At 40.1% G+C, this 15,862-nt stretch overlaps 1 protein-coding gene across 6 annotated transcripts in view; it reads right to left on the bottom strand.

The window, feature by feature from the left end:
- The window catches only part of Cdep (Chondrocyte-derived ezrin-like domain containing protein), a 628,747-nt gene that overhangs the window by 63,658 nt on the left and 549,227 nt on the right, over positions 1-15,862 (bottom strand). For all 6 annotated transcript variants that reach the window (XM_070086348.1, XM_070086350.1, XM_070086352.1 and 3 more), the window contains one exon: positions 1,770-1,882. In XM_070086348.1, the coding sequence (XP_069942449.1) occupies positions 1,770-1,882 (113 nt within the window). The remainder of the gene's footprint in view (positions 1-1,769; positions 1,883-15,862) is intronic.

Below are 15,862 nucleotides of genomic sequence, written 5' to 3'. Positions count from 1 at the left end.
TTTTGCTTTGTTTCATCGAGGAAGTGGCAAGGAAGCAAAAGTACTAGGTCAGCATTTTTTTTGTGCAAGGGGCAGTGGCGGCATGGGGCGCTGTGGCATTTTCAGATTACTTTTGACTCTACTGAGAGTGACACTGACGCCAGGATAACCAACAAAGAACAACGATCTGTGCGTTAGTGTGAACAAAGTGTCTCACAAAACACAATAAACACTTAAGAGAAGTGTGATCAGCTTCTCTTGTGATAAGATTGTGAACAATAAAGACAAATCTTGTGGAACATAGTGTACCAGTGTGCGTTTCCTAGACTATGGAAGACGTGGACATCCAAGGACACTTCAGCTTCTATCAAGTCACCGATATCTGTCGAAGGTGTGAAGAACACCATAGCTCACGCTACAAGAGCAAGGTAGGTTACGAATTTCTTGTCGTACGGGGGACTGCGCAGTTCTTGAGTCGCAAGGAGTTTGTAATCAACCTCTAGTCGGCAGTAAGGGGTGGACTTTCGAGTCCACACAAGTAAGTTTGTCAGCCATCAGTGAATGAAATATGCTGACATAACACCCCCTAGGGGTAATTTATAATCTTACAAATTATAAATCTTTACAGCCCATTGAGAGATGACTTCGACAGCTTCTCAAGACCTCGTCTGCAGGGGCGGCTGTGCAGGCGATGAGCTGTCTTTCTAAGTTAAGTAAAAACTCTTTAAACTTAGCTGGTAAAGCCATTCCTCAACACAGAAGTCAGTTTGGTAGGTTTTTCTTTATAGTATTTTTACCAAAAATGCGACTTTACTGGTCCATGCGTCTTTACTGGCCAAGTAACCCTATCAGGTACCTCCCTTAACATTTCGAGGCGAAAACAAACATTTATCCATACACATCAATATCTATCAACAACACTTTAGTTAATCTGTCACAGTACAAGTCTAGATAACGTGTAATTACTACAGAAAATAGGAGAGGAATCTCCCATACTCACCCATTAGCGGGAAAACACAGCTGTTCTGATGTAAACAAAGGTGTGTTGAGTGTTGCCATCTATGGTTAGGTTTATTTATTTTTATTTTATTTCATTATTTATTTTTGTTTTGATTAATTTTTAAAAATCAATTTTACTCTCCAAACACTTGAACGTTTTAGGTAGGGACCCCTTTGCACTTGCACCATGTGCGCAGTCTTGGATAAGCCCCTGAACCTCTTGGACCACAGGGCCCCCAAATCCGCGGGGCCCTAGGCAAATGCCTAGTTTGCCTATGCGGTAATCCGGCCCTGCACACACACACGCTCACACACACACACACACGCTCTCACACACACATGCTCACACACACACACGCTCACACACACACACTCACACACGCGCTCACACACGCACGCTCACACACGCACGCTCACACACGCATGCTCACACACGCACGCTCACACACACACGCTCACACACGCACGCTCACACACTCACATACTCTTACTCTTGCACTCACTCTTGCACTCACTCTTGCACTCACTCTCGCACTCGCCTATAATACAACTTGCTCTCCAACACTAAAATATGCAGATACTGTAGTTGAAATTTGCATTTAATTAAGTAAAATACAGTAATGGCACCACTGTATATAATTTTGTGTTTGCATGAGAGCAAATATCACTCACTGACCTATAATGAACAGGTTCAACAAGCTACATTTTAATAGAGAACAATATGTTTCACAATATCTGCAGCTACTAGAGTCACATGAATGTCAGTTACAACACAAATTTATAAAGCTTACTGAGTTAGACAGAGCAGGAACCATGCCCTTAATGACCTGGCTCAGCTTGGCCTTTGCAGTCATGCACTCTCGGTAGTCATGGTGATTTGCACTACCATAGTGCTTCACTAAACCTGAAATATAAATTCCATGGTGAATACCTCTTCTGTCAAATCAGAAGCTCTAGGAGTATTGTTATTACAATATATATGAACAGAATGTGTGCCCAGTACGTACAAGAGTAACAACTGACACTCTGCAACTTTATTATAGGGAAACCTAATGGTACACAGTAAAATGACAAAACAGCAGTTACATGGAAAGTTATTCTGTAGACATACAGGCCATGCAGGGCAAACAGGTGAATCTTGATAGTCACTGCAAGGGCAAAATGTTGTCAATAAGCATTCATGTAACTGTACTTGTGTCTACTCCACTGCATTAGAGCAAGATAACACCCATCTTTTATTTTTATTTCATACAACTTATAGTGCAATATAATTCTTTTCCACCTAGAAATAATATAGGACTGAATACCATTCCTAGAACTTGTACCAGAAGCCCTCTTTGAAAGAAGAAAAAAATGCTTCCTCACACATTCACAATGCAAGGCTACACTTTTAATATCTTCCAACCAGCTGAAGCAAAAGATGTACAGTTGACCCTTGAACAACACAGCTTTGAACTGAGCAGGTCCACTTACAGAATTTTTTCAATAAATATATTGGAATTTTTTTTTTCAAATCTGCAACCACAAAAATAATAAAAATTAGGTATATCATGAATGCATAAAATATATGTAGATACTAGTCTATTTTAGCATTTACTACCATAAAATATACACAAATATATTATAAAAAGTTAAAATTTATCAAAAGTTATGCACACAAGCAATTAAAGATCATACATGTCCCATTCACAGTTGAGAGAAATGTCAACAGTTGTTAAGAAGCAATATTTTTTTATTTTTATTAACATACTGGCCGTCTCCAAACGAGGGAGGGTGGCCCGAAAAAGAAAAACCTTCATCATCATTTACTCCATCACTGTCTTGCCAGAGGCATGCTCACACTCTAGTTATAAAACTACAACATTAACAACACACGTTAAGAAGCAATACTGAATTATAAATAAATATCAATTTCTTTTTCACATTATCTTTTCATTTTTGATGTCTAGTGTTAGCAATATGTACAACACCTACAGAGTTTTGTATCACATAAGACAATCATGTAGGTACTGACAGATGAATCATCTTGAAAACAGATGACATAAACTTATGGTATTGATAAATATGGTACAGTACTATTAATGTATTTTCTCTTCCTTATGATATTCTTAATAACATTTTCTTTTCTCTAGCTCCTACTTTTTTCTAAGAATACAGCACGTAATACATATACAAAATATGTGTTAATCAACTGTTTATGTTATCGGTAAAGCTTCCAGTCAAGAGTAGGCTATTAATAGTTAAGTTTTGGGGGAGTCAAAAGTTATACGCGGATTTTCGGCTCTGCAGGGGGGTCGGTGCCCCTAACTCCCCCCCATTGTTCAAGGGTCAACTGCACATAGTAAAACTGTTGTTACTTTGATAGAAGTCTCTGGGTGCAATCTGCACCCAAAAGTCAAAATGGGATACTGTAACCACTTCCTTACTAATCAGATCACTGGAGATTCATTCTACTAGTCATTTTCTTGTAGAGAAAAAATAGCACTCTCCTTCGACTGCATTCTGTCCTAATTTTATCAAAACTACATTATGGCGACTAGATATATTCAGCGGCCACTCCTGCAACTCCTAGCCTTGATCCCATTCATCACCAAGGATTACATTTATGCCTCGGTGCTTTTTGATCTTCGCCTGTTGAGAGCCTCTATGCAGAGGCGAATATTCCATCCTTGACCAATCACCGTGATGCTCAATGCCTCCGCTATTTTGTATGCTCTCATGACCTCTACAATCCTTCCATATATAGGTTAGTAACGGATGTTAGTAGAAGTTCCTTATTTGTTCGTTGCCCATGTTTACTCCGTCCCTTTTCTCTTCATCTATATTTGCTCTTGTCTTCTCTTCAGCTGCTGCCTTTCTGTGTACATGTAGCATCTAACTTTTTCTTTCCCCCTTTGGAAGTTCTGATGGTTCATGTCTGTTCTTCCTCACTGCCATGTGCAAAAGTCCAAATACCTATGGTTGCTTTTCGCTCTCTTTTCCTTAATCATTTCCAGTCTCATTCTCATGCCATCGCAGAGTACACTGATGGTTCCAAGTCTTCTGACAGTATCAGATTTCCAGCAGTGTTTCTGGACAGTGTCGTACGAGAGCATTTATTAGCCTCAGCTAGCATTTTTACGACTGAATTACGTATATGCAATTCCTGTAGCGCTTATCCATATTGCATTTATGCCTGTGTCACCATTTGTGGTAGTTTCAGACTCCCTTAATGCTTTGCAGGTTTTAAGAAAATTTGATGCACCTCATCCCCTGGTTCTTCATATCCAACTTTGGTTACACAATATCTCTAGCAAGCACAAAGATGCTATTTTTTGTTGGATCCCTGGTCATGTTGACGTACAGGGCAACGAACAGGCAGACACTGCTGCGCAGTCAGCAGTACGTGACCTCCCTGTTTCAAATAGAGGTGTTCCATTCACAGATTATTTTTCTGTAATTTCTACCCACCTTCACAATCGTTGGCAATGTTGCTCTGATCTTCTACATAACAAATTACATTCTATTAAACCAAGTATAGGTTTCTGGCTATCATCTTGTCATCAATGCTGTGGCTGGGAGACTACACTCTCCCGTCTTCGCATCGGGTATCTCACGGAGAGACACTCTGTTCCACTTTGTGAGAATTGTCAGGTTCCAGTTTCTGTTTGCCATATTCTGTTGGACTGTCCACTCTATCAACGTGCACACAGAATTTACCTCCGACAATGTCACCACTCAAATGCCCTTACTTTATCTTCCCTCCTTGCTGATGGACCCTCCTTTGACTCAGACTCATTGACTTTTTGACAGCAACTGATTTACTTCACAAACTTTGATGATGCTGCCTCTAGCACTCCTCGCAGCCCTTTCTATCTCTCCCTCTTGCTACCCTATACCCCTGTGCCTTCCCCTGCCCCAATGCACTGTATGACCCTCCTAATAATACCTCTCCCTCTTGCCACCCAGTGCTCCTGTATTTTTCCCTGCCATGCTGCACTGTATGACCCTTGTTGGTTTAGCGCTTCATTTTTATAATAATAATAATAATAATAATAATAATAATAATAATAATAATTGTATAGAAAATCCTGAAGAACATCAAAGGAGCTAGGGGGTTATGGTAAGCAGCAACCTTAAACCAAGACAGCAATGCCTAAGCATACGTAATAAGGCAAATAGATTACTGGGATTTATATCAAGTAGTGTAAGCAACAGAAGTCCATAGGTCATACTGCAGCTTTATACATCATTAGTAAGGCCTCACCTAGATTATGCAGCTCAGTTCTGGTCTCCATATTACAGAATGGACATAAATTTGTTAGAAAACATTCAGCGTAGGATGACTAAATTAATACATAGCATTAGAAATCTTCCTTATGAAGAAAGATTGAAGACTTAAATTACATTCACGTGTTAGACGAAGAATGAGGGGAGACATGATCGAAGTGTTTAAGTGGAAGATAGGTATTAATAAAGGGGATATTGAACATTAAAATGGTATAAAATACCGACAGGTTGTTAGGTAAGACACATATGCAACAGTTAGGTATCTTTATTTCGAAACGTTTCGCCTACACAGTAGGCTTCTTCAGTCGAGTACAGAAAAGTTGATAGAATCAGAAGAGACTTGAAGACGATGTAATTAGTCCATCACCCTTAAAGTTTTGAGGTGGTCAGTCCCTCAGTCTGGAGAAGAGCATTGTTCCATAGTCTGAAACAATATGGAGTTGAAGTGACAGGATGGAGCCTTATATAGCGCCAGGAGGTGAGACGTAGGTCACTAGAAGAGGTAAGAACGCATATGTTGGGAGGTCAGGTCCCTCTCAAATCCAGCCGTTCTCACTAGTAGAGGTTGTCAAAGTTGATTGCAGGTCTGTACCAAGATACCCTTGTGTTGCAGTGTCTGACAGATTGAACATTACCTAACAGATTGAACATTGCCTAACAGATTGAACATTACCTAACAACCTGTCAGTATTTTATACCATTTTAATGTTCAATCTGTCAGACACTGCAACACAAGGGTATCTTGGTACAGACCTGCAATCAACTTCGACAACCTCTACTAGTGAGAACGGCTGGATTTGAGAGGGACCTGACCTCCCAACATCTGCATTCTTACTTAAGAACATAAGAAAGGAGGAACACTGCAGGAGGCCTGTTGGCCCATACTAGGCAGGTCCTTTACAATTCATCCCACTAACAAAACATTTGCCCAACCCAATTTTCAATGCCACCCAAGAAATAAGCTCTGATGTGAAAGTCCCACTCAAATCCAACCCCTCCCACTCATGTACTTATCCAACCTAAATTTGAAACTACCCAAAGTCCCAGCCTCAATAACCCAACTAGGTAGACTGTTCCACTCATCAACTACCCTATTTCCAAACCAATACTTTCCTATGTCCTTTCTAAATCTAAACTTATCTAATTTAAATCCATTACTGCGGGTTCTCTCTTGGAGAGACATCCTCAAGACCTTATTAATATCCTCTTTATTAATACCTATCTTCCACTTATACACTTCGATCAGGTCTCCCCTCATTCTTTGTCTAACAAGTGAATGTAACTTAAGAGTCTTCAATCTTTCTTCATAAGGAAGATTTCTAATGCTATGTATTAATTTAGTCATCCTACGCTGAATGTTTTCTAACGAATTTATGTCCATTCTGTAATATGGAGACCAGAACTGAGCTGCATAATCTAGGTGAGGCCTTACTAATGATGTATAAAGCTGCAGTATGACCTCTGGACTTCTGTTGCTTACACTTCTTGATATAAATCCCAGTAATCTATCTGCCTTATTACGCACGCTCAGGCATTGCTGTCTTGGTTTAAGGTTGCTGCTCACCATAACCCCCAAGTCCTTTTCGCAATCTGTATGGCTAAGTTCTACATCATTTAACTTATAAGTACTAGGGTTATGGGCACTCCCAAGCTTCAGAACCTTGCATTTATCAACATTGAACTGCATCTGCCACTTTTCTGACCAAGAACAGTGTTTGTTTAAATCCTCCTGAAGTTCCATAACATCTACGTTTGAATCAATTATCCTACCTATCTTTGTGTCATCAGCGAATTTGCTCATATCACTAGTAATTCCCTCGTCAAGATCATTGATATATATTATAAACAACAATGGGCCCAAGACTGATCCCTGTGGAACGCCACTTGTTACAGATCCCCACTCGGATTTAACCCCATTTATGGACACTCTCTGCTTCCTGTCAGTGAGCCATGACTCGATCCATGAGAGCACTTTTCCCCCAATGCCATGAGCTGCCACTTTCTTTAACAGTCTATGGTGCGGAACTCTATCAAAAGCCTTACTAAAATCTAAGTAAATAATATCAAATTCTTTATTGTGGTCAACAGCCTCAAAAGCTTTACTGAAGAAAGTTAATAAATTAGTTAGACAAGACCGGCCTCTTGTGAATCCATGCTGAGTATCATTAATCAAGCTATGCTTATCAAGATGGCTTCTTATAATCTCAGCTATAATTGACTCTAGTAATTTGCCTACAATTGAGATCAGGCTTATTGGGCGGTAATTTGACGGTAACGACTTGTCCCGTTTTAAAAATAGGAATTACATTAGCCATCTTCCACATATCAGACACTACACCTGTTTGAAGAGATAAATTAAAAATATTAGTTAATGGTTCACAGAGTTCCATTTTGCATTCCTTAAGAACCCTTGAAAAAACCTCACAAGGACCCGGTGACTTATTTTGCTTCAGTCTGTCTATCTGCTTCACAACCATTTCACTAGTGACTGTGATGTTACATAATTTATATTCTTCTAGCCCACTATAAAAATTAATTACTGGAATATTGTTAGTGTCTTCCTGTGTAAAAACTGAGAGAAAATAATTATTAAAAATCGAGCACATTTCATGCTCTTTGTCAGTAAGGTGCCCATAGTTATTTTTAAGGGGACCTATCTTATCTCTAACTTTTGTTCTATAGACCTGGAAAAAACTTTTTGGGTTAGTTTTAGAATCCCTAGCAACTTTAATTTCATAGTCCCTTTTAGCTTTTCTTATCCCCTTTTTAATGTCCCTCTTAATGTCAATATACTGATTCATAAGATGACCCTCACCTCTTTTGATACGCCTATAAGTTCCTTTCTTATGCCCTAGTAGATATTTGAGCCTATTATTCATCCATTTTGGGTCATTTCTATTTGATCTAATTTCTTTATACGGGATAAACGTTCTTTGAGCAGCATGTATAGTGTTCAGAAAACTGTCATATTGATAGCTCACTTCGTTACCCCAGTCAACAGATGATAAGTGTTCTCTAAGCCCATCGTAATCTGCTAAGCGAAAATCTGGGACTGTTACTGAGTTATCGCTACTATCGTACTTCCATTCAATGCTAAATGTAATTGATTTGTGGTCGCTAGCACCCAGTTCCTCTGAAATTTCTAAATTATTAACAAGGGATTCATTGTTTGCCATACTAAGTCAAGCAGGTTATTTCCCCTTGTAGGTTCTGTCACAAACTGCTTCAAAAAACAATCCTGAACTACTTCTAAGAAGTCGTATGATTCTAAATTCCCAGTCAAGAAATTCCAATCAATATGACTAAAGTTAAAGTCTCCTTGAATTACTACATTATCGTGCCTTGTGGCCTTAACAATTTCCTCCCATAGTAGTCTCCCTTGGTCCCTATCTAAGTTTGGGGGACGGTATATCACTCCTAAAATCAGTTTTTCATGCCCCTCTGAAAATTCTATCCAAACAGACTCTGTATGTGTTACTTCAGACTTAATACCCATTTTTATGCAACAGCTCAAGCGATCTCGGACATACAATGCCACCCCACCCCCCTTCCTGATACTTCGATCTACTTGGAACAATTTAAAACCCTGAATATGACATTCCGCAGGCATGGCCCGACTTTTTGAATTAAACCGCGTCTCAGTTAAGGCAAATACATCAATGTTACCTGCACTAGCAACTAATCTCAACTCATCCATCTTATTCCTAGCACTATGGCAATTAGCATAATAAACATTGAAAGACTCTCCTTTCTCTTTACCCTTCCTGCTCATTTCTGTTTTTCTACTAAACCTATTACTGTCCTTATCACCCAAAGTCCCTGGCTTTTCAATATCTACCTCGTTCTGCTTATTACTAGTTCCCCTAGAACTCGTAATATTACTACACTGGGACTTCACTGTTTTCCTGCCAAAACCCATACCACTAACTATTCCTAGTTTCAAGTCCTAACTGCTCCCTCCACTGCAGTTGCCAGTGCTACCACCCCAGACCTAGATAAGTGAACCCCATCCCTGGCATACATGTCATTTCTGCCATAGAAGAGGTCCCAGTTGTCAATGAATGTTACCGCATTTTCCTTACAGTACAGTGGACCCCTGCATAAAGATCACCTCCGAATGCGACCAATTATGTAAGTGTATTTATGTAAGTGCATTTGTACGTGTATGTTTGGGGGTCTGAAATGGACTAATATACTTCACAATATTCCTTATGGGAACAAATTCGGTCAGTACTGGCACCTGAACATACTTCTGGAGTGAAAAAATATCGTTAACCGGGGGTCCACTGTATTTGTCCAGCCAGCAATTGACACCAATTGCCCTGGACAACCATTCATTTCCAACTCCTCTCCTTGGCAAAATACCACATATGACAGGGTTCCCACCCTTACTCCTAATTATTTCTATTGCTGACCTATACCTGCTAATCAGGTCTTCACTCCTACGTCTGCCAACATCGTTGCCTCCAGCACTGAGACAGATAATATGATTGCTCCCATTACCTCTCATGATGTCATCCAGACGGCTAACAATATCCTCCATCCCAGCCCCAGGAAAGCAAACTCTCTGTCTCCTACTCCTGTCCTTCAAGCAAAACGCCCTATCCATATACCTAACTTGGCTATCCCCAACAACAACAATATTATCTTCCTTGGTGTCGTTCGTCGTGATGTTCCCAGTAGTCGACTCACATTCGTCGGGTAGCACTGAGAATGTATTAGATGTTTCCACAACAGTAAGGCAGCCGGGATTGATGGGATAAAGATAGAAATGTTAAAAGCAGGTGGGGATATAGTTTTGGAGTGGTTGGTGCAATTATTTAATAAATGTATGGAAGAGGGTAAGGTACCTAGGGATTGGCAGAGAGCATGCATAGTTCCTTTGTATAAAGGCAAAGGTGATAAAAGAGAGTGCAAAAATTATAGGGGGATAAGTCTGCTGAGTATACCTGGTAAAGTGTATGGTAGAGTTATTATTGAAAGAATTAAGAGTATGACGGAGAATAGGATAGCAGATGAACAAGGAGGCTTTAGGAAAGGTAGGGGGTGTGTGGACCAGGTGTTTACAGTGAAACATATAAGTGAACAGTATTTAGATAAGGCTAAAGAGGTCTTTGTGGCATTTATGGATTTGGAAAAGGCGTATGACAGGGTGGATAGGGGGGCAATGTGGCAGATGTTGCAAGTGTATGGTGTAGGAGGTAGGTTACTGAAAGCAGTGAAGAGTTTTTACGAGGATAGTGAGGCTCAAGTTAGAGTATGTAGGAAAGAGGGAAATTATTTCCCAGTAAAAGTAGGCCTTAGACAAGGATGTGTGATGTCACCGTGGTTGTTTAATATATTTATAGATGGGGTTGTAAGAGAAGTAAATGCGAGGGTCTTGACAAGAGGCGTGGAGTTAAAAGATAAAGAATCACACACAAAGTGGGAGTTGTCACAGCTGCTCTTTGCTGATGACACTGTGCTCTTGGGAGATTCTGAAGACAAGTTGCAGAGATTGGTGGATGAATTTGGTAGGGTGTGCAAAAGAAGAAAAAGGTGAATACAGGAAAGAGTAAGGTTATGAGGATAACAAAAAGATTAGGTGATGAAAGATTGAATATCAGATTGGAGGGAGAGAGTATGGAGGAGGTGAATGTATTCAGATATTTGGGAGTGGACGTGTCAGCGGATGGGTCTATGAAAGATGAGGTGAATCATAGAATTGATGAGGGAAAAAGAGTGAGTGGTGCACTTAGGAGTCTGTGGAGACAAAGAACTTTGTCCTTGGAGGCAAAGAGGGGAATGTATGAGAGTATAGTTTTACCAACGCTCTTATATGGGTGTGAAGCATGGGTGATGAATGTTGCAGCGAGGAGAAGGCTGGAGGCAGTGGAGATGTCATGTCTGAGGGCAATGTGTGGTGTGAATATAATGCAGAGAATTCGTAGTTTGGAAGTTAGGAGGAGGTGCGGGATTACCAAAACTGTTGTCCAGAGGGCTGAGGAAGGGTTGTTGAGGTGGTTCGGACATGTAGAGAGAATGGAGCGAAACAGAATGACTTCAAGAGTGTATCAGTCTGTAGTGGAAGGAAGGCGGGGTAGGGGTTGGCCTAGGAAAGGTTGGAGAGAGGGGGTAAAGGAGGTTTTGTGTGCGAGGGGCTTGGACTTCCAGCAGGTATGCATGAGCGTGTTTGATAGGAGTGAATGGAGACAAATGGTTTTTAATACTTGACGTGCTGTTGGAGTGTGAGCAAAGTAACATTTATGAAGGGGTTCAGGGAAACCGGCAGGCCGGACTTGAGTCCTGGAGATGGGAAGTACAGTGCCTGCACTCTGAAGGAGGGGTGTTAATGTTGCAGTTTAAAAACTGTAGTGTAAAGCACCCTTCTGGCAAGACAGTGATGGAGTGAATGATGGTGAAAGTTTTTTCTTTTTCGGGCCACCCTGCCTTGGTGGGAATCGGCCAGTGTGATAATAAAAATAAAAAAAACAACAGTTTCCACGGCAGTCTCTTTCTTCTTCATCGTTTCTACCTTTCCATTCGTCTTCTTGATCGTCAACTTCGTTCCCTGCTGTCCAGCCACTGACCAGTTTCCCTTCTTGACCTGAGGACTCAAAACAGGAGGACTACTACAAATCTTCTTGTTTTCCTCGGTCAGTCGCCGAATCTCCATCTTCGCCATCCTCAATTCTTCCTTAAGCTTTTGGTAAAGTTGCTCGATGGAGGGCATCTTGCTTCAATTCGTAGAGAGAGCGCAAACAGGTCTTCACAGTGCTAAGTACACGTCACCACGCCAGGAGGTGACCTACATCTCACCTCCTGACGCTATATAAGGCTCCATCCTGTCACTTCAACTCCATATTGTTTCAGACTATGGAACAATGCTCTTCTCCAGACTGAGGGACTGACCACCTCAAAACTTTAAGGGTGATGGACTGATTACATCGTCTTCAAGTCTCTTCTGATTCTATCAACTTTTCTGTACTCGACTGAAGAAGCCTACTGTGTAGGCGAAACGTTTCGAAATAAAGATACCTAACTGTTGCATATGTGTCTTACCTAGCAAAGGGGATATTAATAAGGTCTTGAGGATATCTCTCCAAGAGAGAACCCTCAGTAATGGATTTAAATTAGATAAGTTTAGATTTAGAAAGGACATAGGAAAGTATTGGTTTGGAAATAGGGTAGTTGATGAGTGGAACAGTTACCTAGTTGGGTTATTGAGGCTAGGACTTTGGGTAGTTTCAAATTTAGGTTGGATAAGTACATGAGTGAGAGGGGTTGGATTTGAGTGGGACTTGTACATCAGAGCTTATTTCTTGGGTAGCATTGAAAATTGGGTTGGACAAATGTTTTGTTAGTGGGATGAATTGTAAAGGACCTGCCTAATATGGGCCAATAGGCCTGCTGCAGTGTTCCTCCTTTCTTATGTTCTTATGAGCCAACACTTAACTTATGGGGTATGATTAGGGGCACAAGTGTTAAATTTTATTTTTTTATCCATTAGCTTCAGCTAACCACATACTTTTACGTTAACACTTCTTAACCCTTTGAGGGTCTGTGCTGTAGTACTACGACTATGAGCTCGGGGCCCGTGCCACAGAACTATGGCATGAGCTCAGCTCACTCAGATAAACTGTGAGCAGCAAATTTTGGCCTAGATATTAGAGAATGGGTCTATGCAGTGAGTGTGCACCTTAAAAAAATCCTGCCCCATGCAGTGAATGTTGGGAAAAACAAAACTGTGACCTTGGTTATGGTGTAAAACTGCAACTTGCTGTGTATTTTTAGATGGCTTTTATGGTTTTATTCTCAGCTTCTTGGTATCATTTGACAGAATGAATATATTACAGAAACAGAGATAATTTTGATTGGTTTCTGGACTGGAAGTAGCTTGAAGCTGAGCTCAAAGGAGCAGAAATATTTGAGTTTTGTCAATATTTCAGAGGATACTAATCACGTCACTTGTTTAATACGTGTCCAACTGGCCCATTCAAAACATGTTCATGAATGCATCAACATTATTTATGCAACTATTAACCCTTTGACTGTTTCGACCTTATATATACGTCTTACGAGCCAATGTTTCCGACGTATTAATACGTGTAAATTCTAGCGGCTTCAAATCAAGCAGGAGAAAGCTGGTAGTCCCACATGTGAGAGAATGGGTCTCCATGGTCAGTGTGTGCAGTATAAAAAAAATTGGGGAGCCAGTGGTGCACTGTGGAAATGCCATTTCAGTGGTCCTTGTTTAGCATGCCTAGTGGTAAGAAATATCTGACTTCCAAGAGAATCTGGGACTCTTCTCTTCCCAAGTGATAGGTCTAACACAGATGGAAGTGTCAGTGAAGATGAATTTCATGGTTTTGAGAAGTTTGTGACTGAAAGCAATGCCTAGGATACTAGAAGAAAGAAAGAGAAAGAAGGAAAATGAAGGAGAAAGGAGAAGAAAGGAGAAAGAAAGAAACAAAGAAAGGAGACGACGGGGAGGAAGGCAGTGGACCCCATGGGTGTTGACAACCAGTAAGGGTAGTGAGTGATGATATAATATGTCATTTTGACAGCTATCGCACCCTGACTGAGCACATTTAGGAGTATGTACGCATGCGCACACACGCATCACACGCATGCGCACATGCACGTGCATGCGCGCGCACACACACACACACACACACACACAATCTTCCAGAAGATAGTAATAGCAGTTCTATGAAAGTGTTCAGTGACTATATATGTGTATATATATTATAGAAACCAGAAGGAAGGAAAGAATGAAGAAAGAATGAAGATAGAATGAAGAAAGAATGAAGAAAGAAAGAAAGGCAGGTAGGTAGGTAGGAATGATGACATACAACCACTTACCCAGGATAACTACCTAACACAACTGCCTGCTACTACTGTGAAGAAAACTGCTCAGACGAGGCATTTTATCTGTGCACATACAAAAAAACACCTACAAAAATGCACACACTCGTTTTGTGTGTGATGACTGTAATACACCATTGTGTATGAAACCATGTTTCAAAGAGTTCCACAAGCTGCAAAACTTCTAGGAACATGTCCAGTGACTGTACATTTGTATATATATTATAGAACAATAGTAATAAACATTTTTTTGTATTGTTGGTTTGTGTAAACAAGTTTTGTAAACAATATAATGATGATAATGTTTGTGCAATTATTGTGTTGTATACAACGAGTGTATATACAGGTTGACCATCAGTTATCTGGTTCCATCAGTAATCTGACACTAATTTCATTTAGCATAATTTTAAATTTCATCATAATACTGACTCAAATCATTATACTGACTCAAATTCCACCATTATACTGACTCAGAAATTGTGCAGATGGCTGTAAATCCTCTAGGTAGTAGGTTGGTAGACAGCAACCGCCCAGGGAGGTACTACTGTCCTGCCAAGTGAGTGTAAAACAAAAGCCTGTAATTGTTTTATATGATGGTAGGATTGCTGGTGTCCTTTCTTTCTGTCTCATAAACATGCAAGATTTCAGGTATGTCTTGCTACTTCTACTTACACTTAGGTCACACTACACATACATGTACAAGCATATATATACACACACCCCTCTGGTTTTTTTTTTTATTTTCTTTCTAGTTCTTGTTCTTGTTTATTTCCTCTTATCTCCATGGGGAAGTGGAACTGAATCCTTCCTCCTTAAGACATGCGTGTTGTAAGAGGCGACTAAAATGCCGGGAGCAAGGGACTAGTAACCCCTTCTCCCGTATAAATTACTAAATTTAAAAAGAGAAACTTTCGTTTTTCTTTTTGGGCCACCCTGCCTTGGTGGGATACGGCCGGTTTGTTGAGAGAAAAAAAAAATCCACAGCAACAAGCCAGTGGAAGAGAAAGCAGTGATGAAAATAAGGAAGATGTAGCAGAAAGAGTCTCTATTGATAGGTTAAGTGTATTCTAACCTAACCACTCTGTAATCGGCAAACTCACTAATCCAACACACTACAGGTCCCAGTGATGCCGGATTAGTGATGGCCAATCTGTATGTACATTGTACCTTACTTTGGTCTCACAGGCCACGTAATTTACCTGAGAAAATAAAGTAGTGGAACAAACAAGAAATCTTCGAATGGGAGTAAAAAAAATTTTGCTGGGTGAGCGGCATTCACCGCTGTTACCATACATGTCTCATTTTCTGCCAACTTTACACCTCTATATCCTGGTAAGTACTGATCACAAAAAAAAATTTTTAGGCTTAACCCTAAACGGTCCAAACGTATATATATGATCACTTGCACAGCGCCTCGAATATTTTGAAAAAAAAAAAAAATAATTTTTTATAGAAAAGAAAGAGCACATTTTTCTGTGTTTTAGAATAAAAAAAAATTAGGGTCAGTACTTAGAGATATGAGGCAGAGAAGTTGGCACTGGATGCTCATGTGATGGCAACATGGAGTCTTGCTACTTGCAGAAGTGTTGCCGATATACCTTTTTTTCTATTTTTCATATTTTATATAATTTTTATGTTCTGATAATTACAATTTATAGTAGTTCTTGTCATTTCATAACCAATCTTTGTTCTGACACTAGTATTAGGTACTGAAATTGTACTCAAATTGTCACAAACACATTGACAGATGGACATTTACTGCCTTGGT

Source organism: Cherax quadricarinatus, chromosome 18 (assembly GCF_038502225.1).
Source record: "Cherax quadricarinatus isolate ZL_2023a chromosome 18, ASM3850222v1, whole genome shotgun sequence".
Classification (NCBI taxonomy): Eukaryota; Metazoa; Arthropoda; class Malacostraca; order Decapoda; family Parastacidae; genus Cherax; species Cherax quadricarinatus.
Note: the sequence above shows the minus strand (reverse complement) of the source record. Positions and strands in the feature narration are given on the sequence as shown.